Source organism: Cibotium barometz, chromosome 19 (genome assembly GCF_041138505.1).
Source record: "Cibotium barometz isolate CiBa-2024 chromosome 19, ASM4113850v1, whole genome shotgun sequence".
Taxonomy (NCBI): domain Eukaryota; kingdom Viridiplantae; phylum Streptophyta; class Polypodiopsida; order Cyatheales; family Cibotiaceae; genus Cibotium; species Cibotium barometz.
In genome coordinates, this window is record NC_141064.1 from 23,613,527 (window position 1) to 23,636,146 (window position 22,620).

The 22,620-nt window shown below is 41.9% G+C and overlaps 1 protein-coding gene across 1 annotated transcript; it reads left to right on the plus strand.

Annotated features, from left to right (window-relative positions):
- Positions 1–4,703: 4,703 nt before the first annotated feature.
- On the plus strand, positions 4,704–19,202 carry LOC147628366 (uncharacterized). The gene is made up of 5 exons (XM_086813043.1): positions 4,704–4,821; positions 14,149–14,875; positions 14,972–15,046; positions 18,433–18,621; positions 18,710–19,202. Exons 1-5 carry the CDS (start codon positions 4,704–4,706, stop codon positions 19,200–19,202), a joined length of 1,602 nt encoding a protein of 533 aa, XP_086669169.1.
- Positions 19,203–22,620: the final 3,418 nt, after the last annotated feature.

Consider the following 22,620-nt stretch of genomic DNA (forward strand, 5'->3'; position numbering starts at 1 on the left):
CCATATCTCCATTCCCATCTACATCTATACATCTACATCTACATGCATCCATCCACCTCCACATCCACATCTACATCTATACATCTACATCTACATGTATACATCCACATCTCCATTCACATCTACATCTATACCTCTACATCTACATGCATCCATCCACATCTCCATTTACATCCTCATCTACACATCTATTTCTACATGCATACATCCACCTCCACATTCACACTCACATCCATACATCTACATCTACATGCAACATCCACATCTCCATGCATAATAAAATTCTTTTAATTAATCTAGGATGATAGTTCCTAGAATATGGTAGGAATTCCTCTTTTTATACTTTGAATGAATTTATTTTATGCGTAATTTCTATAAAAAATTTGCCATAGCTCCGCTACTATGACTGATAAATCTCAATTTTTTTCTAAGGGATAAAGCTCATTATTAAAGAAATAATTAGAATGGTCTCTAATTGGATCATCAATCCATAATGGTCTCTAATTGGATCATTAAGAAAACAATTAGAATGGTCTCTAATTGGGTCATCAATCCATAATGGATTGAATCATCAATGTCCATAAACTAAAAGCATAGCAAAAAGCCATTAATTTGGCCTCAAGCATAGCTTAATCTTGGATTAAGGAAAGGCTTTATGAAAAGCTTCATTTGGATTGAGAATGGTTCATGAGTATGACCATTTCTTGAGTGAGAGAGAGAAATTACATAAAAACCATTAGAATTTAAACATAAATGGAAATTAACTTCTATAGCATTTATTAAATTATGTAACTCTTCACTACTATTCACCAATTAACTTCAATAGCATTTAAAAAACCATACCAATTAAACTTCTCAAGCTTGAGAGGGGTTGAGAAGAGAGAATCATTGAGAAATTATAGAAAGATCAAAATTCAATATACTTACCTTATAATTTGCTTGATTCTTTATTCACGGTAGAGGCCCCCAACCAATCAATTGGTTTAGTATGTTGATGGAGCCACCAATGGCGATTGAAGAAAGAGAGAAGTATCAAAAACTAGTGAATTATTAAAGAATTCACAACTCTTGGCTTAGGTAGAGTAGAGTAACAATGCATAAGACACTCTATATTTTGGCTTAGGTGGAGTAGAGTAACAAGCATAAGACTCTATATATTTTTGGCTTAGGTGGAGTAGAGTAACAAGGCATAAGACTCTATCTAATTTGGCTTAGGTGGAGTAGAGTAACAAATCATAAGACTCTATCTAATTTGGCTTAGGTGGAGTAGAGTAACAAAGCATAAGACTCTATATATTTTGGCTTAGGTGGAGTAGAGTAACAAAGCATAAGACACTATATATTTTGGCTTAGGTGGAGTAGAGTGACAAAGCATAAGACACTATATTTTTTTCAACAAGGGGAGGCTTCTATTTATAGGAAAATTTGAGCTCCTAACCAAACAACTGATTCTAGAATTTTCCAAGTCAGTTTGGTTAAATTTGGACTAGATTTGGACCTAGTTTGGTTACTTTTTGATTCGGTTTGGTTCCATTTTGATTTGGTTTGGTTCAAGAGAGATGAGAGATAAAAATATCACATTATTTTTGAGTTTAAAACTCATTCAAGCATGTGAAATATGCACCTCCTTTAAAGAATTCCCCTTCCTTACATATGTGTCAAAATTTTATTGCTCATAGTTTTTTTACTAATAAACCTTGTACATTTTCAACTCTTCATCTTATGTGAAATATGCACCTCCTTTAAAGAACTCCTCTTCCTTACATATGTGTCATAGTTTTTTTACTAATAAACCTTGTACATTTTCAACTCTTCATCTTATGTGAAATATGCACCTCCTTTAAAGAACTCCCCTTCCTTACATATGTGTTTATTTACTAATAAACCTTGTACATTTTCAACTCTTCATCTTATGTGAAATATGCACCTCCTTTAAAGAACTCCCCTTCCTTACATATGTGTTTATTTACTAATAAACCTTGTACATTTTCAACTCTTCATCTTATGTGAGCATTTACTCATTTTTGGATACCCAAAATATCTCATATTTTTAATATTGCTCATAGTTTTTTTACTAATAAATCTTGTACATTTTCAACTCTTCATCTTATGTGAGCATTTACTCATTTTTGGGTATCTTCTTTTACAAATTGGATTTATCTCCTCCCTACACATGGATTGATGCTATTGGCCCATAGGAACCTTAATTGGACCATAATCTAAAAATTTCTGAAAATCTAGACCCTTAGACTAAGGTTCTTTATACTTATTTCCAATTAATTCCAATTGCACATTGGAAAATTCTTTTTGAATTTCTATTTCAGGGGAACTTATTTTAATAAGATGAGTTAATTTTCTATCCAAAAATATTCATAATCTGAATATTCTCTCTCTAGCATATTTTTCTCTCTCTAGGCTAAAACAGTTAGAACAAGGCCTTTATATTTCTGAAGAGGGATTGATTACAGGGGAAGATACTAGACATCAAAAAGGGGTTGGGGGAGGAATCTTACAGGGAGGCTAGTGGCTATGACACACTTTATGGGGGAGAGGTGAAGAAGAGGTAGTTTGCTGCTACCCTAGAAGGCTCAACAATGGATTGGTTTAGCCAGTATGGTTTGGGACATTTTGGAAACTTTGATGCTTTGAGAGATAGTTTTCTTGCCAGGTTCAGAAGGGAGAAAACAGCCAATGATATCATAAATAAAATTAAAGATCTTCAACAAAAAGAAATGCTAGTAGAGGACTATGCTCAGAAGTTCAGGGTTCTCTCTAGAAGATTGGAAGGAGCAGATAGGCTTTCCAATGAAATGTTAGCTTCCTATTTCCTGAATGGATTAAGGAAGACAATCAGATTAGCAGTGGCTAATGTAGACATTGTTGCAGGTTTTGATGCTTTGGTGCAAGCAGCAGTAAGAGTGGAAAAGAGGTTGGGTGTTACCAAGAAGAAGAAAAAGAAAAAGAGGTCTGATTCAAACCTGGACTCTGACTCTGATGAAGACAGACTCACAGAGCTCTGATGATTATTCAGAATATAATAGTGACTTAGATTCAGATGATGAATCAACTAGCCAGAAAAGGAAAAAGAAGAAGAAATCTTCTAAGTCCAAAGATAAGGGCAAAAAGAAGAAAGGATTGGATGATGAACAACTGTTAAAGAGGCTTAAAGCATTGAAGTATGCCTCAGTATTAACAAATGACAGACCACTGTGTCAGATATGCTCAAAGGAAGGACATTTAGCAACCAATTGCTTGTATAACCCAAATTTTAGAGGAAGAGTTCCCCTCGGTGTACAGAGGTCAAAACAGCAGCACAGGAAGAAACTTCCTCTAATCAAGTCTTCCCTGCTCAAGCTAGAGGACCAAATAAATAGTTCAGATCACAGCCTAGACAAACATGGCAATCAGATTTTAGAGGAGAATTGAAGTGCACTTATTGTGACAAAGAGGGCCATAGACAGGGCCCAGCTTGTGAGTTATGGTGCAAGCATAGGAGAGAGAGGGGTATCCCAATTGTAAGGTACACTGTAGAGCAGATCAAAATCAGAGAGGAAAGATGCAGCAAAACCATCAAATAACACAGTTAAATGCAGTGACAGTGACAGAGGACCAGTTTCAGAGCAACTCTGAAACTGGTTGAGAATGTTGCTTGTGATTGTTCTGGATGTGTAGTCCATGCAAATGATAAGGATGGGAAACAGTAGGTTCCTACCTTGGCAGTGACAAGAGCTGCAAAGTTGAATAAAGGTCCAATTCAATGGGTCGATCAAGAGAAAGTTAGAAACAAGGTTCAGAGGAAGTTGGACAAGAAGAAGCCAGCTTTGGAAGAACTATTGTCAGAACAAATAGAAGAGGTTTGTGAATGAAGAACAAGGACAGGACAAACGAGAAGAGGAAATTTCTATGGTTGACTCACTCTATGAAGCTCTGTTACATTCAGAAATTCAGATTTCTCTTGACCAATTGCTGACATTAGTACCAGGGTTCAGAGATTTGCTGTTTCAAAGAATTCTTCAGAGAAAAGGTGTTGATTCACCTCAAAGTAATTTTTCAATGAGCAACATTGTTCAGGTGAAAGATGTTGATTTCAAAGTTTCTACCATATCAGTCAAATATCAGGGCCAGTCCATACATGGAGTTCTTTTGGATGGTGGATCAGGAGTTAACATACTTCTTGAGTCAGTTTATATTCAATTTGGGAGCCAAGAGTTGCATCCAGCACATTTTCAGGTTAAAATGGCTGATCAGAGTAGATTACAACCTTTAGGTTTGTTAAAAAACCAGGAGATCTTCATTGCAGGATTGAAGTTTATGGTCAACTTTGTAGTGCTCAAGATGCAATCAGAGAACTTGGCCTACCCAATGCTCCTTGGAAGACCCTGGTTCAGGCAGGCTAAGTTAAAGCAAGATTGGGGAGCTAATATGGTGATCTTGAAATAGGGGAACCAGAAATGGACTTTACCCATGACATCTACTATAACTATGTCAAAGGAGCAAAGAGCTTTGTGGGCACAAGGCATACACCTGGCAGATGAAGTAGAAGATGATGAGGAAGAGGAATATTTGAAGGCCAATCCAGCAGTTATCCCGGTGTTTGATATAAATGTGATGACTATTTTGGGAGATTATGAGGATTGTTTTGTTGTAGCTCTGCAGAAGGGGAGACAGACCAGCAATTACAGGATATTCAAACAGGGACTGAGATGACTAAGGAACAGTTCAGAGTTCTACAGGAATCAGAGCTGTCACAGTCAGAGGAGATGCAAAAAGGTCTATCAACTGATCAGGCTATTGCAATAGCAGAGCAAAGATATGAAAACAGTATGAAGAAATCAGCTAGAGTTATGGAGGATGATCTGAATGAATGGAATTCGGGAACAGAGAATGACCCTAAAGTTGTCAAAGTTAGTGTTCATGTGGAAGGAGAATTCAAAGACAATCTTCTGAAATTATTAATGGAATACAAGGACATTTTTGCATGGGAATATTCAGATATGAAGGGGATTGATCCTGCATTTTATTCCCATAGGATTAATTTGAAGCAAGATGCTAAGCCTGTTATCCAACAGAGGTACATAATGAATCCTAACTATGGAAAGCAGGTTAAAGATGAAATTGACAAGCTGCCCAAGGTGGGATTCATTAAGCCTGTACATGAAGCAACATGGCTATCTCCAATTGTAGTAGTTCCCAAGAAAAATGGAAGAATCAAAGTTTGTGTGGATTATAGAAAGCTCAATGCAGCCACCATCACAGATCCTTTTCCATTACCTTTTGTAGATACTCTGCTAGATTCAGTTGCAGGGCATCAAATGTATAGTTTTCTGGATGGTTTCTCAGGATATAATCAAATCAGGATGCACCCTGATGATGAACACAAAACAGCCTTCATTTTATAGAGTGGGGAGCATTTGTGTTCACAGTAATGAGCTTTGGATTAAAAAATGGACCACCAGCTTTCTCAGAGGTGGCAAGCAGAGTGTTTGAGCCCTATTTGTCTTCTTTTATAAGGGTATTTATGGATGATTTTTGTGTGTTTGGATCCAAAGAGATGCATTTGGAGCACTTGAGGAAAGGTTTTGAGAGATGCAGGAAGTATGGTATGTCATTGAATCCATACAAATGTGCAATTGCAGTTAAAAGAGGAGTCTTGTTGGGCCACGTAATTTCAGAGGAAGGTATACAAGTGGATCCAAGAAAAATTCAGAGCATCATAAAGTCCAAGAGCCCAGTGAATCTGAAGGAAACATCTAGGTTTGTGGGTCAGATCAAGTGGCACAGTAGACATTTAAGATATTTGTCAGATGTATGTGCACCCTTGTCACATTCAACCAAGAAAGGAGTAGAATTCAGATGTATGTGCACCCTTGTCACATTCAACCAAGAAAGGAGTAGAATTCAGGTGGTCAGAGGCCTAGGAAAAGGCATTTCACACTTTAAAGAAGCTGATGGTGGTAGCTCCAATTTTGCAGCCTCTTGATTGGTCTTTACCATTCCATGTATTTGTTGATGCCTCTCAGACATTGCAGTAGGAGCTGTTCTTATGCAGGAAAAAATCAAGAATTGGTTCAGACCTGTCTACTATGCAAGTAGAATGCTAACTTCAGCTGAGAGGAATTACTCAATTACAGAGAGAGAAGCTTTGGGCATGGTGTTCTCTTTACAAAAATTTAGACATTATCTCTTGGCTAACAAAGTCTTCTTCCATGTTGACCATCAAGCTCTGTTATTGTGAAGAAACCACAGTTGATAGGAAGGTTAGCAAGATGGATGTTGTTGTTGCAAGAATTTGACTTTGTGATAGTACATACTCCAGGGAATCAGCATGCTGTGGGCTGATTATTTAAGCAGACTTGAATGATTATTTCCCTCACGCTCATCTGTTTGCTGTTCAGAGCTGGAGCTTTGACTCCTTTTATGATCAAATGTTGCTGTTTCTCACTGATGGATTGCTACCAGAAGAGATGAGTGTGGATCAGAAAAGGAAGTTTGTGCTGAAAAACAAGCCATTTTTAGTCATTGCAGGAGCATTGTATAGAAAGGGGATAGATCAGATAATTTGAAGATTTATTCCTGATTTTGAACAAGCAGTAGTGGTACAAGAGGCACATGCAGGGTTGTCTGGAGGTCACTTCTCAGGGGAGATAATAGGAAAGAAGATTTTAGAATCAGGTCTGTGGTGGCCAACAGTTTTGAAGGATACTCACACATATGCCAAGGAATGTTTGATTTGTCAGCAAGTGGGCCAAACTATTTCTAAAGATAGGATGTCAGACCACCCTGTGCTACCTCTAGATCCATTTCAGAAATGGGGATTAGATTTTGTGGGTCCTATCAAGCCAAAGAGCAAGACAGGTAAGAGTTATATTCTGGTGGCTACAGATTACTATACTAAATGGGTGGAAGCAGTGCCTCTGAGAGACAATAAAGCAGCTAGTGTGGCCAAATTCTTGTATAGTAACATCATGACAAGGTTTGGATGTCCCATTGAGCTTGTCAGTGATCAAGGAACACACTTCTTGAATGATGTTATCAGAGAGCTGACTCAAACCCATATGATTTTGCATAAGAAGTCCACTCCCTAACATCCTCAGGCAAATGGACAGGCTGAGAGTTCAAACAGGAAAACCTGCGTTGGAGGGTAGAATTGAAGAAGCCAAGAACATACGAGGATGCATTGGAGGTGGCAAGGAACAAAGAGTGGAAGTTGAATAGATTAACTCAATTGGGAGTGAGCTCACTACCTATGGTGTCAGAGATGAAGCAAATGGATTCCATGCAAAGTCGGGTTCCAGAGGAGGTTCATCCGGCAGATGCAGTTTCAGTAGCTACTCAAGTTGTGCCAGCAATGGTCACTACTGCAGCACAAGATGATGAACTGAGGCAGGACTTGAGGCAAGTGGTTGATTTGATGAAGAATCTCAGCCTAAATATGTTAGGTAATGTGGGAAATAATCGAGGTCGTGTGAGACTTGCAAATCAGCCAGGAGGTGAAGGACAACCAAAGAATGGTTTCGGTGGACAGAACAACGGCAGGGGTTGGAGGCAGTTGCCCACATGCTATAACTGTGGAGAGCTTGGCCACATTAGCCCACAATGTGATAAACCACCAAGAATGGGTGGAGATATGTATCCATTGCCTGCACAGTTGCCGAACCGATCAAATGATTATGGCATTGAGATTAAGGGTGAGGCAGGACCTAGTAGAATCTTGGGCAGGGATACGTGGATGGTGGTGCACAAATTTGTGTAATCACTCAAACATGTGTAGAAAAGATGGGCCTGACAGTAGTAGGAGTTTCAGGATTCCGCATACGACTGGCAAACCATCAAAAGATCAAGTGTCTAGGGGTAGTGAAGAGCTTGGAAATCGAAGCCTATGCAGTCAAAACGGTAGTAGATTTTCATGTAATGCCAGCAGGATTAGGGGCTTATCCTATCATCCTTGGAAGACCATGGCTACGCGCCGTGCGGGCCGTTCAAGATTGGAGACACGGTACAATCAGCTTATATGGGGAGACAGGGGGCAAAAGATTATTTGACATGAGTAGCAGGAAGCCACTAGATGAAGATTATGAAGAAGGGGAGAATTCAAGTGGTGAAGAGTCTTCCACTGTGTCAGATGGGGACAGTGGCACCACCACTATTAGTGAGGGAGAGGTAAATGTGGCATTTCTGATGGTGGACAGGGTCTTTGAACGGACCAGCATAGTCGCATCCATGAAGGGGATTGAAGATGAGTCTAAGGGCCCATATGAGGTGATTGAAGAGCTAATGCAACCCCAGGTGAAGTCGCACGAGAAACACGAATTGATGGCCAGGATGATTAGCACAGATCTCTCAGTCGTGGAGAAGGAGAAGTATTTAAAGATGTTGTCAACGTATCCAGATTTATTCATCACATCTTATGAAGAAGTTCGGGGCTTCAAGGGGGAAGATTTGCACATAGAGCTAAAGGAAGGAGCCAAGCCAGTACGTCAAAGATTAAGGAGAATGGGTCCAGAACAGATGAAGGCTTTGCGAGAAGAGGTGGACAAACTACTAAAGGCTGGTTTTATATGCCCTGTGGAGACAACAGAGTGGGTGATCCCAGTCGTGGTCACTCCCAAAAAGGACGGAAAATGGAGGGTTTGTGTGGATTTCAAACCTTTGAATGCAGCCACAAAGAAGGATCCATACCCACTACCTTTCATTGATCAAATCCTAGATTCAGTGGCGGGTCATGAAAGATACAGTGTGTGTGATGGGTTTTCAGGCTATTTCCAGTTGAAGATTGCTCCAGAGGATCAGAAGAAAACTACTTTCATTACGCCATGGGGCTGCTTTTGCTATACAGTACTACCATTTGGGCTAACAAATGGTCCAGCTCACTATCAAAAGAGAGCAAATTGGGCGCTTTTGCCATTCATTGGAAAATGTGTACAGGATTTCATTGATGATTTTTGTGTCTATAGCACACGAATGGATCACTGTGAAAAGCTGGAAATGGTGCTGGAATGATATAATGATTGTGGTGGCCAACTCAATCCCAAGAAGTGTTTCTTTGCAAAACCAAGGGTAAAATTGTTGGGTCATATGGTGTCAGAAAATGGCATTGAGGCTGATCCAGACAAGGTCAAGGCAATCATGCTTCTTCCTTCCCTAGAGTCTACAAAACAGTTGGCAACATTCATTCAGAAGGTAAAGTACATGGCAAGATTCATTTCATTGTCCTCACAGCTTTTATATCCATTACAACAAGTGGCAAAGCATGATCCTTTGCAATGGGATGACAAGTGTGAAGAGGAGTTTCGGAGAGTCAAAGAAGTTTTAGGGGAGATGACAGCGGTGCAGGCTCCAAATTGGGAACAGGTTTTTTATGTGAATCCTTCAGTGGGAGAGGATGCTATTGGTGCTATGTTGCTGCAAAAAGGGAAGGGGAGCCAATATATGCACCCCGTCTATTGTGCTAGTAGGGTAAAGTCAGTAGCAGAGAGGGGACTGTCAGAAATAGAGTTGGTGATGGTAAGTGTGGTGTTTGCTTGCCGACGGTTTCGCCAATATCTTTTGACAAAGCCATTTGTATTCCTAACTAGCTACACATTCTTGCCTCAGCTCATCAATGGTGTAAACATGTCTAAGGCAGTGAAAAAGTGGGTGATTGAATTACAGGAGTTTGAGTTCTCTTTCTTGGTGGAAGAAAGCAACAGAGCTACTTTGGCAGACTTGTTAACTTATAAGGAAAACCCTCTGCTTGTCAAAGAGGAAAGTGTTAGAAAGGTAGAAAATGTGGCAGAAGTAAGCAATGCTCATGTTTTGTTCTTTGATGGTTCATACAGGAAGAGCCATGATGCAGCTTCTGGTGGTATAGCTCTTTATGACCAGCAAGGTAAGCTGATTTGTAAAAAGGGATTCAAAGTTGATGCTCATACTAACAATGAAGCAGAGTATTCTACATTGGAAGCAGGGCTAAACATTTGCATTAAGCATGGTGTAAAGAGACTATGCATAAGAGGTGATTCTCTACTGGTGGTAAAGCAAATACTAGGAGTATGGAAGAGCAAAAACCCTGCATTGAGGGACAAGTGTTTCAAGATCAAGAGCTTGTTGAAGGAGTTTGAAGCATGGGGCATTCGGCATGTGGAGCGTTCTCTTAATACAGAAGCACATGAAGCAGCACAGGGAATGATTGGCGAGCTATATGTGTTAAAAGCAGATCTGCCACTTTATCGGGGTCGTGAAAGTCTGACACTGGAAGAGGAGTTTTTGTTGACAGGAGTCATTCCCAAGGACATTGAGAAGGCAAAGAAATATGGGTTCATACGTAGAGCTTGCAAATACAAGCTCATTGGTGACACCTTATACATGCAAGGGGCTGACTTGGTGTTAAGGCGTGTACCATGGAAGGAAGAGCTGTACAGAGTGCTTGAGGAGAATCATGAAGGAGCATGCGGTGGCCACTTTGCATTTAAAATCACATTGCACAAAATTTTACAGGAGGGTTACATATGGCCAAGTATACAAAAAGATGTGCATCACTGGTGTAGCTCATGCAAAAGGTGCCAGGCATTTGGGAAACGAGTTTTAAAACCAGAGTTGCGCAAGACAATTTTGGCCTTTGACATTTTTGAGAAGTGGGGAATTGATGCAGTAGGACCATTACCCATTACCAGCAGGGGAAAGAGTTATATTTTGACAGCTGTGGATTATCTTTCCAGGTGGGCAGAAGCTAGAGCAGTGAAGCAAATTACTGCAAGAGATGTTGCAAAGTTTGTTTATGAAGACATCTGCTGTAAATTTGGGGTGCCCTTGGAGCTTCTTTCTGATCAAGGGCCTGGTTTTAGAGCTGACTTGCTAGAATACTTGTGTGCCAAAATGCGGATTAAGCATAATTTTACTACTCCTTATTACCCGCAGTGCAACGGTTTGAATGAAAGATTCAATGGTGAACTTGTACACATTCTTGCAAAGGTGACAGAACATCAGGGCAAGAATTGGGATCTGGAGCTGTTCAGTGCTTTATGGGCTTATCGTACATCAGTGAAGACAAGCACAGGTTTTACACCTTTTCACTTAGTGTATGGCAAAGAAGCTTTGTTACCTGTGGAAGTTGAGTTGCCTGCAGTTAAAATGTTAGAAAAGCTGCTAGGGCCTTCTAGCAACACATTTAAAGAGAGACTCTTACAGTTGCAAGAGGTTCAGCTGGACAGGATGAGTGCCTTGGAACATTATGAGAAGATGCAAAATAGGGCATTGACAAAGATAAATGAGAAGATTAAGAAGAAGGGTATTGAGGAAGGTGATTTGGTGCTACGCTATAATAGTAAGCTGGATAAAACCTTTCAAAAGAAGTTCCAAGTGAAATGGGAGGGGCCCTTCAGAGTGATGAATTGCTTTGCTAATGGCACATATCAATTGGCTGACCTTGATGGGACCCCACATGTATCAAGGGTGAATGGTTTACGTCTCAAGCTATATCATGCACGACTGATGATGGTAGACAAGGATGAAAGAATTGAAGTAGTGAAAAACAGTGTCTTTGAGAACATGGCAACATCAGATGCATTGAGTCTCACGACACTGTTTTCTGCTGACCATGAATGATCTAGCAGGCTAGGGGATGGGCAAACTATGTTAGGTATTTTTTGGTAATATTTTCTTGGCATGTGTACACACTCATGCATGGCATTTACAAATAAAGGGTGTCCATCTCCAAGGGCTAAAGGGGGTATAAGGCCACATGTGAACGGATCTAACAAAAATATGCAATGTGTACAGTTAGTTGTTGGTTTACCTTGATAAATGGGAAATGAAAGGGGTGTGAAATGAGAATCAGTTTCACAAGGTAGGTTTTAGCACTATCATATGTGGACAAGTTTGTTGACAAATAATGTGAGCATGCAGAGCACTATTTTTTAAAGCTGGACAGGGACCCGTTAGAGGAGGTCTGCTACAGTACCGGTCCTTGGCATTTCATGGGAAACAAAGGTATGTGTGGTCCACAAGATGTTATTAAAATGGTGCAAAGTCTTCCTTGAATGTAAGAGTCACCCTAGGATTTAATACAAGGCTTGCTAAAAATAGAAGGTGGCCAAAAGATTCTTCAACTAGCCTCGATTGTCAAAGAAGCGCAGCGTGGAGGTGGGGGTGAGCTCTCTGGCAACCTGACATACCTTGGAGTATTACGAATAGTATAATATTTTTTTGGTTGAACGGGCAGCGCAGCCCATGTGTATAAGAGGAGGGGGAGAAAGCATGAAAGAAGGGGGGGAGCTGTAGTCTCAGTTTTGTGATAAGGAGAGCTCGTTGTTCTGATGCTCTCAGATAGCCTGCGTAGCCCATGTGTGTAAGAGGAGAAACGTAGCTTTCGTGTGAGAAGGCGAAGTCTTCTAGGTGTGTGAGAGCCCGTGTTTTTTTTCCTGTGTGTAAGAAGCTGCTCTCTGTGTTTGAGAGAGAAAGGAGATGAGCTCGTTTTTTTTGAAGAGAATTACTCTCAGATAGCCCATGGAACTCCAGTTTGGGTGAGAGGAAGTGCTCATTTTTTTGTGGGAAGGAGCTCTCAAGGAGAAGCGCAGACATGTATATAAGAGAAGCTGCGCAGTACTCTCTATGTTTGTGTGTAGGAGGGGAGGAGAAGCTGCAACACAACCTGTATGAATGAGGAGAAGGTGCCACGCATAAAGAATGCAGCTTTCTGTCATGATGACAGCCCATGCATGTAAGTGACGGTTGGCCAGTTTTTGTTCTCTTTTTGTGAAATAACTTATATATATATGAGGATCACCATCCTGTGGCTTTGGAAAACCCATGTATATGATAACTAGCTCTTTGTTTTTGTGGAAAGCTCATGTGTATGAGAAGGACAGCCCTCTGGTTTTGCTTGAGAGAATATGTATGTATGGTGATACGTTTCTTCAACAGACAGAGTGAAGACCATAAGTGATTGTGTCTCCTAGTCACACACTGCTTGCCAGGTTTGGAGAATTGAAGTTCCTTACTGATGTTGTCTTTTCTTGGGAAACTGAAGTTTCCCAGAAAGCTCATACTTGATGGAATGTAACCTTGTTTATGTCAAGTGGTTCTCTCACCATTTCTCTGTGGTTATCATTTTGCTTATGGCTGTGAGCCTATTTCATAATGAGGGTGCACTCCTATATGCATATGAATCAATTGAGTAAAGGGTGGCAAATGTTGATGTGCCCATCTCCCCTTGCATTTCTTGATCAAATGTATGTAGGCTTCCTCCAGTTGCTTGGAAAATTGAATGAGGGTAGAGACAAAGTTTCATGCTTGAGATGTTAGATGTTGTGTCAGCTCACTGAGTAGTTGACTGGTGCCCCTTTTTCTTGATATTGGTGTGTAATCCGAGCTGTGGAAAGGCATTGCTATAGAGGTGTTCCGTGTCTCTCCGCCTCCCTTCACAACGTGTTAGTACATGGCGGGCTACCACGTGGCATTCATGGAATGGTAGGTGAAAAGGCGGCGCTAATGTGTTGCATAGCATTAAAAATGGTTTTTAATTACCTCTCTTGCTTTGATTAGTCTTTATACCATGTACACGTTGTCGTGTTGTGACACGTCCATGTAGGGAAAATCTTCTCTGTGATCAATTCACATGAATTCAGAGACAAGGACATGCAAGCAGTGATGTATAAACTGTACATGGGCTTGATATGCTAGTACTCTGTAAATAGGAGTTCAAATATAGTGTGATTTCAATTATAAAGTGATACACTGGCATGGTTGATTTCTTTTGGGGTATACAGGGCATTTAGAGATGGGCCTTGAATGAATGGGCATCCCCAAGCATGAGCGGGCATCGTGGGTTGTGATAGAAGTATGTGGAGCATGGGAAATGAAAGATTATTGATATGGCCGATGTATCTTTGAGAAATGGTGTGAAATCAAGGCTTGAGGGTGGCCATCTTTAGGCCTTAGGGAAAATAAAGATTAATAATATAATTAAAACGTGGCCATAAAAGGCCTAGCCACGTGGGAGCTCTACAGCGCTGGCTAGCACGTGAAGGGGAAGTGGGAGAAGCTGGCGAGCTGGCGCACAAGAGGCGGCCCCACTGGGCACGTGAAGGAAGCCGTGTGTGTGACGGGAAGAAGAGGAGCAGCGCAGCTGCAGGTATACAGAGAAGAATCGCCTTGTGGGGGCATACACAGAGAAGACGCCGCCTCGTAGCCAAGTGAAGGAGGGAGCCGGCTTGGGTCGATCAAGGGTCCTCGGGAGTGTGCAGCTGACAGGCTGGAAGGCACAGCGGCAAGACAAGAGAGTTAAAGGGCTGAGGTATTCTGCAGACGGGTGGGGGGGGGCTCACTGGGGTAGCGACAGGAAGGCGAGGGGTTCTACGGACGGAGGCTGCAGCTGCTGCAGAAGTAAAGAGGAGTCGCCTTGTTTAAAGAAAGGGGAATTCAGCGGGAGCTCTCTGGCACAGCAGAAAGGAAGAGCCAAGAGGCTTCCTGCCATTGTGGATTTTGTGCTGAGTGGGCATCGTTACAAGCTGCTTATACCCAAAGAAACATGTGCAATTACGTTCTCCTTGTCTGGTGTACGATGCCCAGGCCGGGGAGAAACTTTTGCAGATGATGCAATTGCTTTTATGCGACGGAGAATACTACAAAGGGATGTTGAGATTGAGATAGAGACTGTGGATAAGACGGGGACATTTTTGGGTAGCTTGTGGGAGTCAAAATCAAACGTTGCAGTCTTGCTTTTGGAAGCAGGTTTGGCCAAACTTCATCCACTTTTACTGCTGATCGAACAACAGAAGGCCATTTGCTGGTTCAGGCTGAGGAAAGAGCTAAAAAAAAAAGAATTGACAAAGGTTTGGGAGGGCTGTGGGGTAAAGGTGCAGGGCTCAGGGGCTGAACAGAAGGCATTTATCTTCTGGCAATAGGCTGGCTTCAGCTATACGTGATAAAGCTCATACTCACTCTCTCTTTCTTGCTTATCGATGGGCTGGTAATACTGCGGGGAGAGGAGCAGGAGTGTGGAGCGCAGCCGTGAAGACTGGCTGGCACAAAAGGTGGCTTCGGGTAGCAAGTTCAGATGGGAGGTGTGGTAAAAACTTGTACAAAGTGATGGTGCTTGGCTGACTCAAAGATCAATGTCTTTCAGAGACAAAAGGGTCACAATGTTTTGGTTTTTCTTGGATTTTGGAACCATATGATGGTTGGTTTGGTCATGTATATGAGGTGTCTATGTTGGCTTTGATTTTATAGTTTTGTTGGATGTTGAGCCTCTGATGCTCCATGATGGCCATGTGTATCTTTCATGTGAATACCATGAGGTGATTTTCTGGAGTGCAAAGCCATATGAGATGAGACAAGCCATGTTAATGTCAGTTTTTATATGTATCATGTGTTCAATATTGGCTTTGAGGATGCACATGTATAGTTGGGTACTCGATCTTTGATGGTTCCAGCTTCTGCAGGTGGTGTCCCTTGAAGAGCTATCTGTTTTGTTTCCTTGCGGGATTTTGGAAGCTACAGAAGTCTCGCACTTCCCCAGCGACACCGCCCACGTCACGACAGCTTTGGTGAACCCGACGTGAAACCGCTGGGGTGAGAGTACGTAGAGATGGCTAGCAAAATGGAGCATTTATATGCAGAGATGAAAGAGCTTGAAGAGCGGTTCAGGAAGATTGAAGAAGAAAAGTGAATTCAGGAAGCGATGGAAATTGCGGTGCAATTGGTATATAACAGGGTCAATATATTTGATGGTTTCGATCCAGAAAGCTATCTAAGGTGTTACGAGACAGAGATGAAGAATCAAGGGGTTCCAGAAAACATGATGATTGCATCTTTTGCATACCTTATAAGTCCTGATTTAAAAGATAAAGTGCTGGAACTAGCAGAGTATCACTCCAAACGATGGAGTGATTTTGCAGATGCACTTATTTATGCGAGTTCCAGGTATAATGTGAGCTGTGATAGTGTTCCAGCAACAATCCGAGCCAATTTAGAAGTGGTTGTCGATGCATGTCTTATGGAGGATAATCAATTGCTATTCAAGGCTGATACAGAGATTGTGGAGGCTGTTTATGCTAAATTGGGACTACAAAAAGCCACTAGTGAGCAACAAGGCCTTCACAGTGACAAAAGCGATGCTTTGCTACAGCCTCATAAAGATGCAATGGGTGAACTGTGCAAGTATAATCTGTCTTCCTTGTTTGAGGGTGCAGACATACAGGGTCCTATAATCATATCACATGATGTGTGTATGCCTATGCTTGAGGAGAGACTTGATTCAGAGAGCTTCAGGACAGGTGCTCAAGACCCAATACACGAGGAAGAGGACATCGCTAATAGTTTTCTCTTGGGCTGTGAAGCATGTAAGCTGTGTAAACTTGAGGATTCTCATGACGAAAGTGCTTCTTCGAAGGGTATTCCTCAGGTGTCGTATCATATGTGTGAAGAACAGCAGGAACCAATGCTTCTTGCTGAAAGCATGATTGCAGAGTTTGAAGATCTAAGACAAGAAGAAGATGCTATCATTACTGCATTCTTATCTGGTTATGATGCTTATAAGCAGGATGATGTACATGAATATGCAGATGGGCCACAAGTATGTGTGATTGATTTAGAGGGGGTGAGTGATATGGGTGATTCCAACAGTGATGTTGCTTCTGAAGCTGGTTGCCAAGGTTCTTTGGATTTGGGTTATTCTGGAATGCTAACAGGGTGTTCCAACAATAAACAGGGTGATGCTATGTCATCAGTGTCAGGGTTACCTTGCAACCACATTTGTGAGCAACAATCTCGAGCTTGGAAGCCTGTTTATGATGATGATTTGGAGAGGGAAATTGAATCTGTCTTTTTGGATCATACAGGGTTCAATGACATACAGATTCAAGGGTACTCGGGTGAGGGACCCAAAATTCTAAGCCCATCTACAGACAGGTATCAAGAAATACTGGGAGATAACATGCAGGATATGCAGAGTGTGGTCACAGAACCTCAAGAGGCTGCATATGAGCAACCAAATGGATATAGCCATGGGGGAATGAATGTTCATGATAATCAACATGTGGGATTGCAAGATGATAATGGCTTTAATGCGATTGATCCTGGATGCTATCTTAGATGATGCATTGGATGATTTCATGGTATATAATAGATCCCCATCAGCTTTGGGCTCTTCTATGCTTGATGCTAGTCAACTGTCGGCGGTTGCAAGTGAGGATGTGCAGGTGTTATGTAAGCCAAATGATTGTGATGAGATTGATTCAGATCTGGAGGCTATTCTCGATGATGCCTTGTTGGACTTTGTATGTGTTGATGCTTTTCCGTCTTTAGATAAGAAGAATGAATGTTTGTCAGTGGGTGAGCTGGATCCAGGCAAGGTAGATTTGGATGGGGTGCTACCAAGTGTGTGTTCCATGCTGTTAATACAGTTGTTATTTGGTGTGGCCATACAATATGTGGTGCAAAGGCTTCAAACATGGCCTGAGGAAAATTTTGAAGCAAATCATTTTGAAGAGCATCCCACTTTGAATGATGAGGGTAATTATGCATATGCAGGGAATCTAAGTGAGGATAGGGCTTCATATGAGCAAAGGATATGGCACATATGCCAAAAGCGATTGGTATTTGATCCAGGTGGGAAAGCAGAACCATTCAGATGTGATTGCTAAGATATAAATATCTTGCAGGCTAAGGGGGTAGGCTAAGATGTCATGCTATATTTCAACAAAGGATAACCCCTTGTGAGTGGCACTATGTATATTCTTCTACTGTTTCATGTTTACTAAGGTGATACCAACTGGGTCAGGTTTGACAGGGTTTAAGACGCCTAGTTGGATGCTTGTACATATACCAATGTTGGTGTGCAGATAATGCATGGACACTGAATTCCAGGACCTGTGTGGCACATACCAGAGGATGTGTGGGTTTAGAGGGGGTGGATGTCGTGCTGTGACACGTCCATGTAGGGAAAATCTTCTCTGTGATCAATTCACATGAATTCAGAGACAAGGACATGCAAGCAGTGATGTATAAACTGTACATGGGCTTGATATGCTAGTACTCTGTAAATAGGAGTTCAAATATAGTGTGATTTCAATTATAAAGTGATACACTGGCATGGTTGATTTCTTTTGGGGTATACAGGGCATTTAGAGATGGGCCTTGAATGAGTGGGCATCCCCAAGCATGAGCGGGCATCGTGGGTTGTGATAGAAGTATGTGGAGCATGGGAAATGAAAGATTATTGATATGGCCGATGTATCTTTGAGAAATGGTGTGAAATCAAGGCTTGAGGGTGGCCATCTTTAGGCCTTAGGGAAAATAAAGATTAATAATATAATTAAAACGTGGCCATAAAAGGCCTAGCCACGTGGGAGCTCTACAGCGCTGGCCAGCACGTGAAGGGAAAGTGGGAGAAGCTGGCGAGCTGGCGCAGAAGAGGCGGCCGCTGGGCACGTGAAGGAAGCCGTGTGTGTGAAGGGAAGAAGAGGAGCAGCGCAGCTGCAGGTATACAGAGAAGAATCGCCTTGTGGGGGCATACACAGAGAAGACGCCGCCTCGTAGCCAAGTGAAGGAGGGAGCCGGCTTGGGTCGATCAAGGGTCCTCGGGAGTGTGCAGCTGACAGGCTGGAAGGCACAGCGGCAAGACAAGAGAGTTAAAGGGCTGAGGTATTCTGCAGACAGGTGGGGGGGGCTCACTGGGGTAGCGACAGGAAGGCGAGGGGTTCTACGGACGGAGGCTGCACAGCTGCTGCAGAAGTAAAGAGGAGTCGCCTTGTTTAAAGAAAGGGGAATTCAGCGGGAGCTCTCTGGCACAGCAGAAAGGAAGAGCCAAGAGGCTTCCTGCCATTGTGGATTTTGTGCTGAGTGGGCATTGTTACAAGCTGCTTATACCCAAAGAAACATGTGCAATTACGTTCTCCTTGTCTGGTGTACGATGCCCAGGCCGGGGAGAAACTTTTGCAGATGATGCAATTGCTTTTATGCGACGGAGAATACTACAAAGGGATGTTGAGATTGAGATAGAGACTGTGGATAAGACGGGGACATTTTTGGGTAGCTTGTGGGAGTCAAAATCAAACGTTGCAGTCTTGCTTTTGGAAGTAGGTTTGGCCAAACTTCATCCACTTTTACTGCTGATCGAACAACAGAAGGCCATTTGCTGGTTCAGGCTGAGGAAAGAGCTAAAAAAAAAAGAATTGACAAAGGTTTGGGAGGGCTGTGGTAAAGGTGCAGGGCTCAGGGGCTGAACAGAAGGCATTTATCTTCTGGCAATAGGCTGGCTTCAGCTATACGTGATAAAGCTCATACTCACTCTCTCTTTCCTGCTTATCGATGGGCTGGTAATACTGCGGGGAGAGGAGCAGGAGTGTGGAGCGCAGCCGTGAAGACTGGCTGGCACAAAAGGTGGCTTCGGGTAGCAAGTTCAGATGGGAGGTGTGGTAAAAACTTGTACAAAGTGATGGTGCTTGGCTGACTCAAAGATCAATGTCTTTCAGAGACAAAAGGGTCACAATGTTTTGGTTTTTCTTGGATTTTGGAACCATATGATGGTTGGTTTGGTCATGTATATGAGGTGTCTATGTTGGCTTTGATTTTATAGTTTTGTTGGATGTTGAGCCTCTGATGCTCCATGATGGCCATGTGTATCTTTCATGTGAATACCATGAGGTGATTTTCTGGAGTGCAAAGCCATATGAGATGAGACAAGCCATGTTAATGTCAGTTTTTATATGTATCATGTGTTCAATATTGGCTTTGAGGATGCACATGTATAGTTGGGTACTCGATCTTTGATGGTTCCAGCTTCTGCAGGTGGTGTCCCTTGAAGAGCTATCTGTTTTGTTTCCTTGCGGGATTTTGGAAGCTACTCTCACAGCCAGAAGTCTCGCACTTCCCCAGTGACACCGCCCACGTCACGACAACGTGTTAGGTACATGGCGGGCTGCCACCTGGCATTCATGGAATGGCAGGTGAAAAGGCGGTGCTGATGTGTTGCATAGCATTAAAAACGGTTTTTAATTGCCCATCTTGGATACCCATCTGGTCGTATTCTCAATTATCTCCCCACCAACGGCCTTCATCTCCATCAACGACTATCTCCTCCAACCTCCTTCATCAATCATCCTCTTTCATCGTCCTGTATCAAACGACAAAGACAAACCTCCAACCTCCTTCATCTCCATCAAAGATAACGACAACCTCCTTCATCTCCATCTCCTGCGACCAACGTCAATTCGTTTTCCTGGTATTTTTATCTCTTTTGTGCTTCCTTCTCCTTTTGTTATTTAGTTCTCTTGCTTTCATTCTTGCAGAACTCCTTGCTTTGTTTTTTCATGATAGAAACGTTATGGTGAATTGAAAACCTATGACTCCTCGCATTAATGGTCAATTGACTCACCATTAATGCGAGGAAGACGATTTTAATTCGTTTGGCACCTCCTCTCTCAGTATGGGTACATGAGAAGTATCTTTATTTGGTAATTCACCATAACGTGAGAGGCGGTGCCAAAGGATGCAAAAGTCCTCATGTAGCGGTGAATCGATTCACCATAACGCGAGCGAAGGTCCCATAGGAAGCACAATATGCCTCCTCGCATTATGGTGAATCGATTCACCGTAACACGAGGAGAGGTCCTTGACGAAGCTGCAATTTTTTTTGCGTTAGGGAAAATAGATTCACTACAACGCGAGGAGGAATACCTGGCTTCCTCTGGCATCTCCTCTCATGTTATGTTGAATCCATTCACCACACAGAGATTTGGTGTTTAAGACCGATTGTCTTTTGATTCATTGCTTGAACTAATAATTTCCATGTCTTATCTACACCCTTGAATTTAGCCATGGCGCAAGTTCAAGTCGAGTTTGATGTGGACAAAGAGATTAAAGAGACACCTGCAACTCTGTTGTATGACTTCCTCTACAAATGTGGATGTCATGATTTGCACCCTTCGATTTCGTTGATGTTTAATTGCAATTTTTCTCTCTAGCCATCCCAAATACTTTGAAGAGGCAAAGCAAGAGTTTGATGAGCTCACAAATGAAGATAGAGGAAGAAGAAGATGCTGTAGAAACTTCATCAAAAAGGGCTCAGCTGGGGGATGTCTCTGCTCCACAACAATAGATTTAGATTGTTCTAGTTGTTAAGAAGTTTCTTCAAATTTCTCGATACTCTTCTTTCTTACCATTAAAAACTATGAAATGTATATATATTGAAAACATTTGTATGGGACATAGATGAAAGCTCTTGTTCTTTTAAAATATTTTGAAGTTACATCATTGTTTTATAATCTGTATTTCAATGATAAATTTTCTTCCACACTCTGCCCTGTCTTTGTCATTGTCTTAGCCATTCAGCATGATTCTGCCTCCCCTGTGAGGAGACATATATTGATCGTCTCCGTTCAGCCTCCTGCATCTCTGTTATTACACATGACATACTTGATTTAGACTATTTGATCTTCACACGAGCCCTCACTTGAATCCGTCTATACCACCACTGACATAGTTGCTTCATGGGATTACTTTTCTTCACTCCTCCTCCATGTTGAGTGGCCCTTTGATAGGCACAACGTGCTTGCCAATGAGATCTTTCCATGCCTTGGGTAGATCAAATCTCCCAAGGCTTCCACACTCTTCCGCAAAAAAGGGTCCATGTGCATGCAAAATGTGCTACAAATGCTCAACAACAAGACATTTAGTATCGTACAATATATTTTGAATAACAATAAAAACTCAAAGCTGTAGGTATTCAAGTAATGACCATGTATTGTGTCAAGTTTGTCGCACCCCATGCGTGTTCATAGCTAGTGTAGAACTCTGTCACCACAACTGCCTCAAATTTCTCAACATCCCCATCTTCAAACCTGGCTTTTGCAACAAAGGTGCTAGGCAATCAAGTGCCAACCATGCTTTGGCCTTTGCCACCCTTGCTTGTCCTGAAGAGCCTCGATCAGGTACAGCTGCATGAAGCTTTCTCCACACCTCAAAATCTGTACCCAGGTGACCTCTCTGGGTATGATTAGATAAGAACTTTCTTGCTTTTGCACCTCCAAAACATGGTTTGCTAGGAACATTTCCTGTCTTCCCTGATCTTTTCAAGTCCTTCTCAATCTTCACTTGACCCACAATGTAAACCTGCATCTGAAAGGACTTTCTCTATTTTTTTAATAGTTCTTTAACTCTCTAATGTTGGTTTCATAATCCATGCAAATTCGATGTACATGTAGACTAGTTTCTCAATTATTCTAACCAGCGCATGTAAAACACAAATATGAACTCTGATCAAAGGGATAGCAAGAATTGGATCCCAATATGAACTCTGATCAAAGGGATAGCAAGAATTGGATCCCAATTAGGATCCACTCCTGGAACATCACGATTTGGGTCTTGACGCCTATAACAGTTTGCATTTAGGCATTTCCATTCTCTCTCTTTTCCTCCTTTGGAGACACCTCGATAAGCCATGCAATACAGGCAAGGATATTTGGCCATTGCTCCTTGGGAAATAACAAACATGCATTTTAAGTTTTTAAGATCTGCAGGTCAGGTACCATTCAACCTCATATTCACCATATTCTTCTACATAAAGCTCTGCCTGCTGGATAGTGGAAGGAAGCTCAGTCTAGTTAAAGTACCACTTTAGAATTTCATGGGTCTCTATTGGAA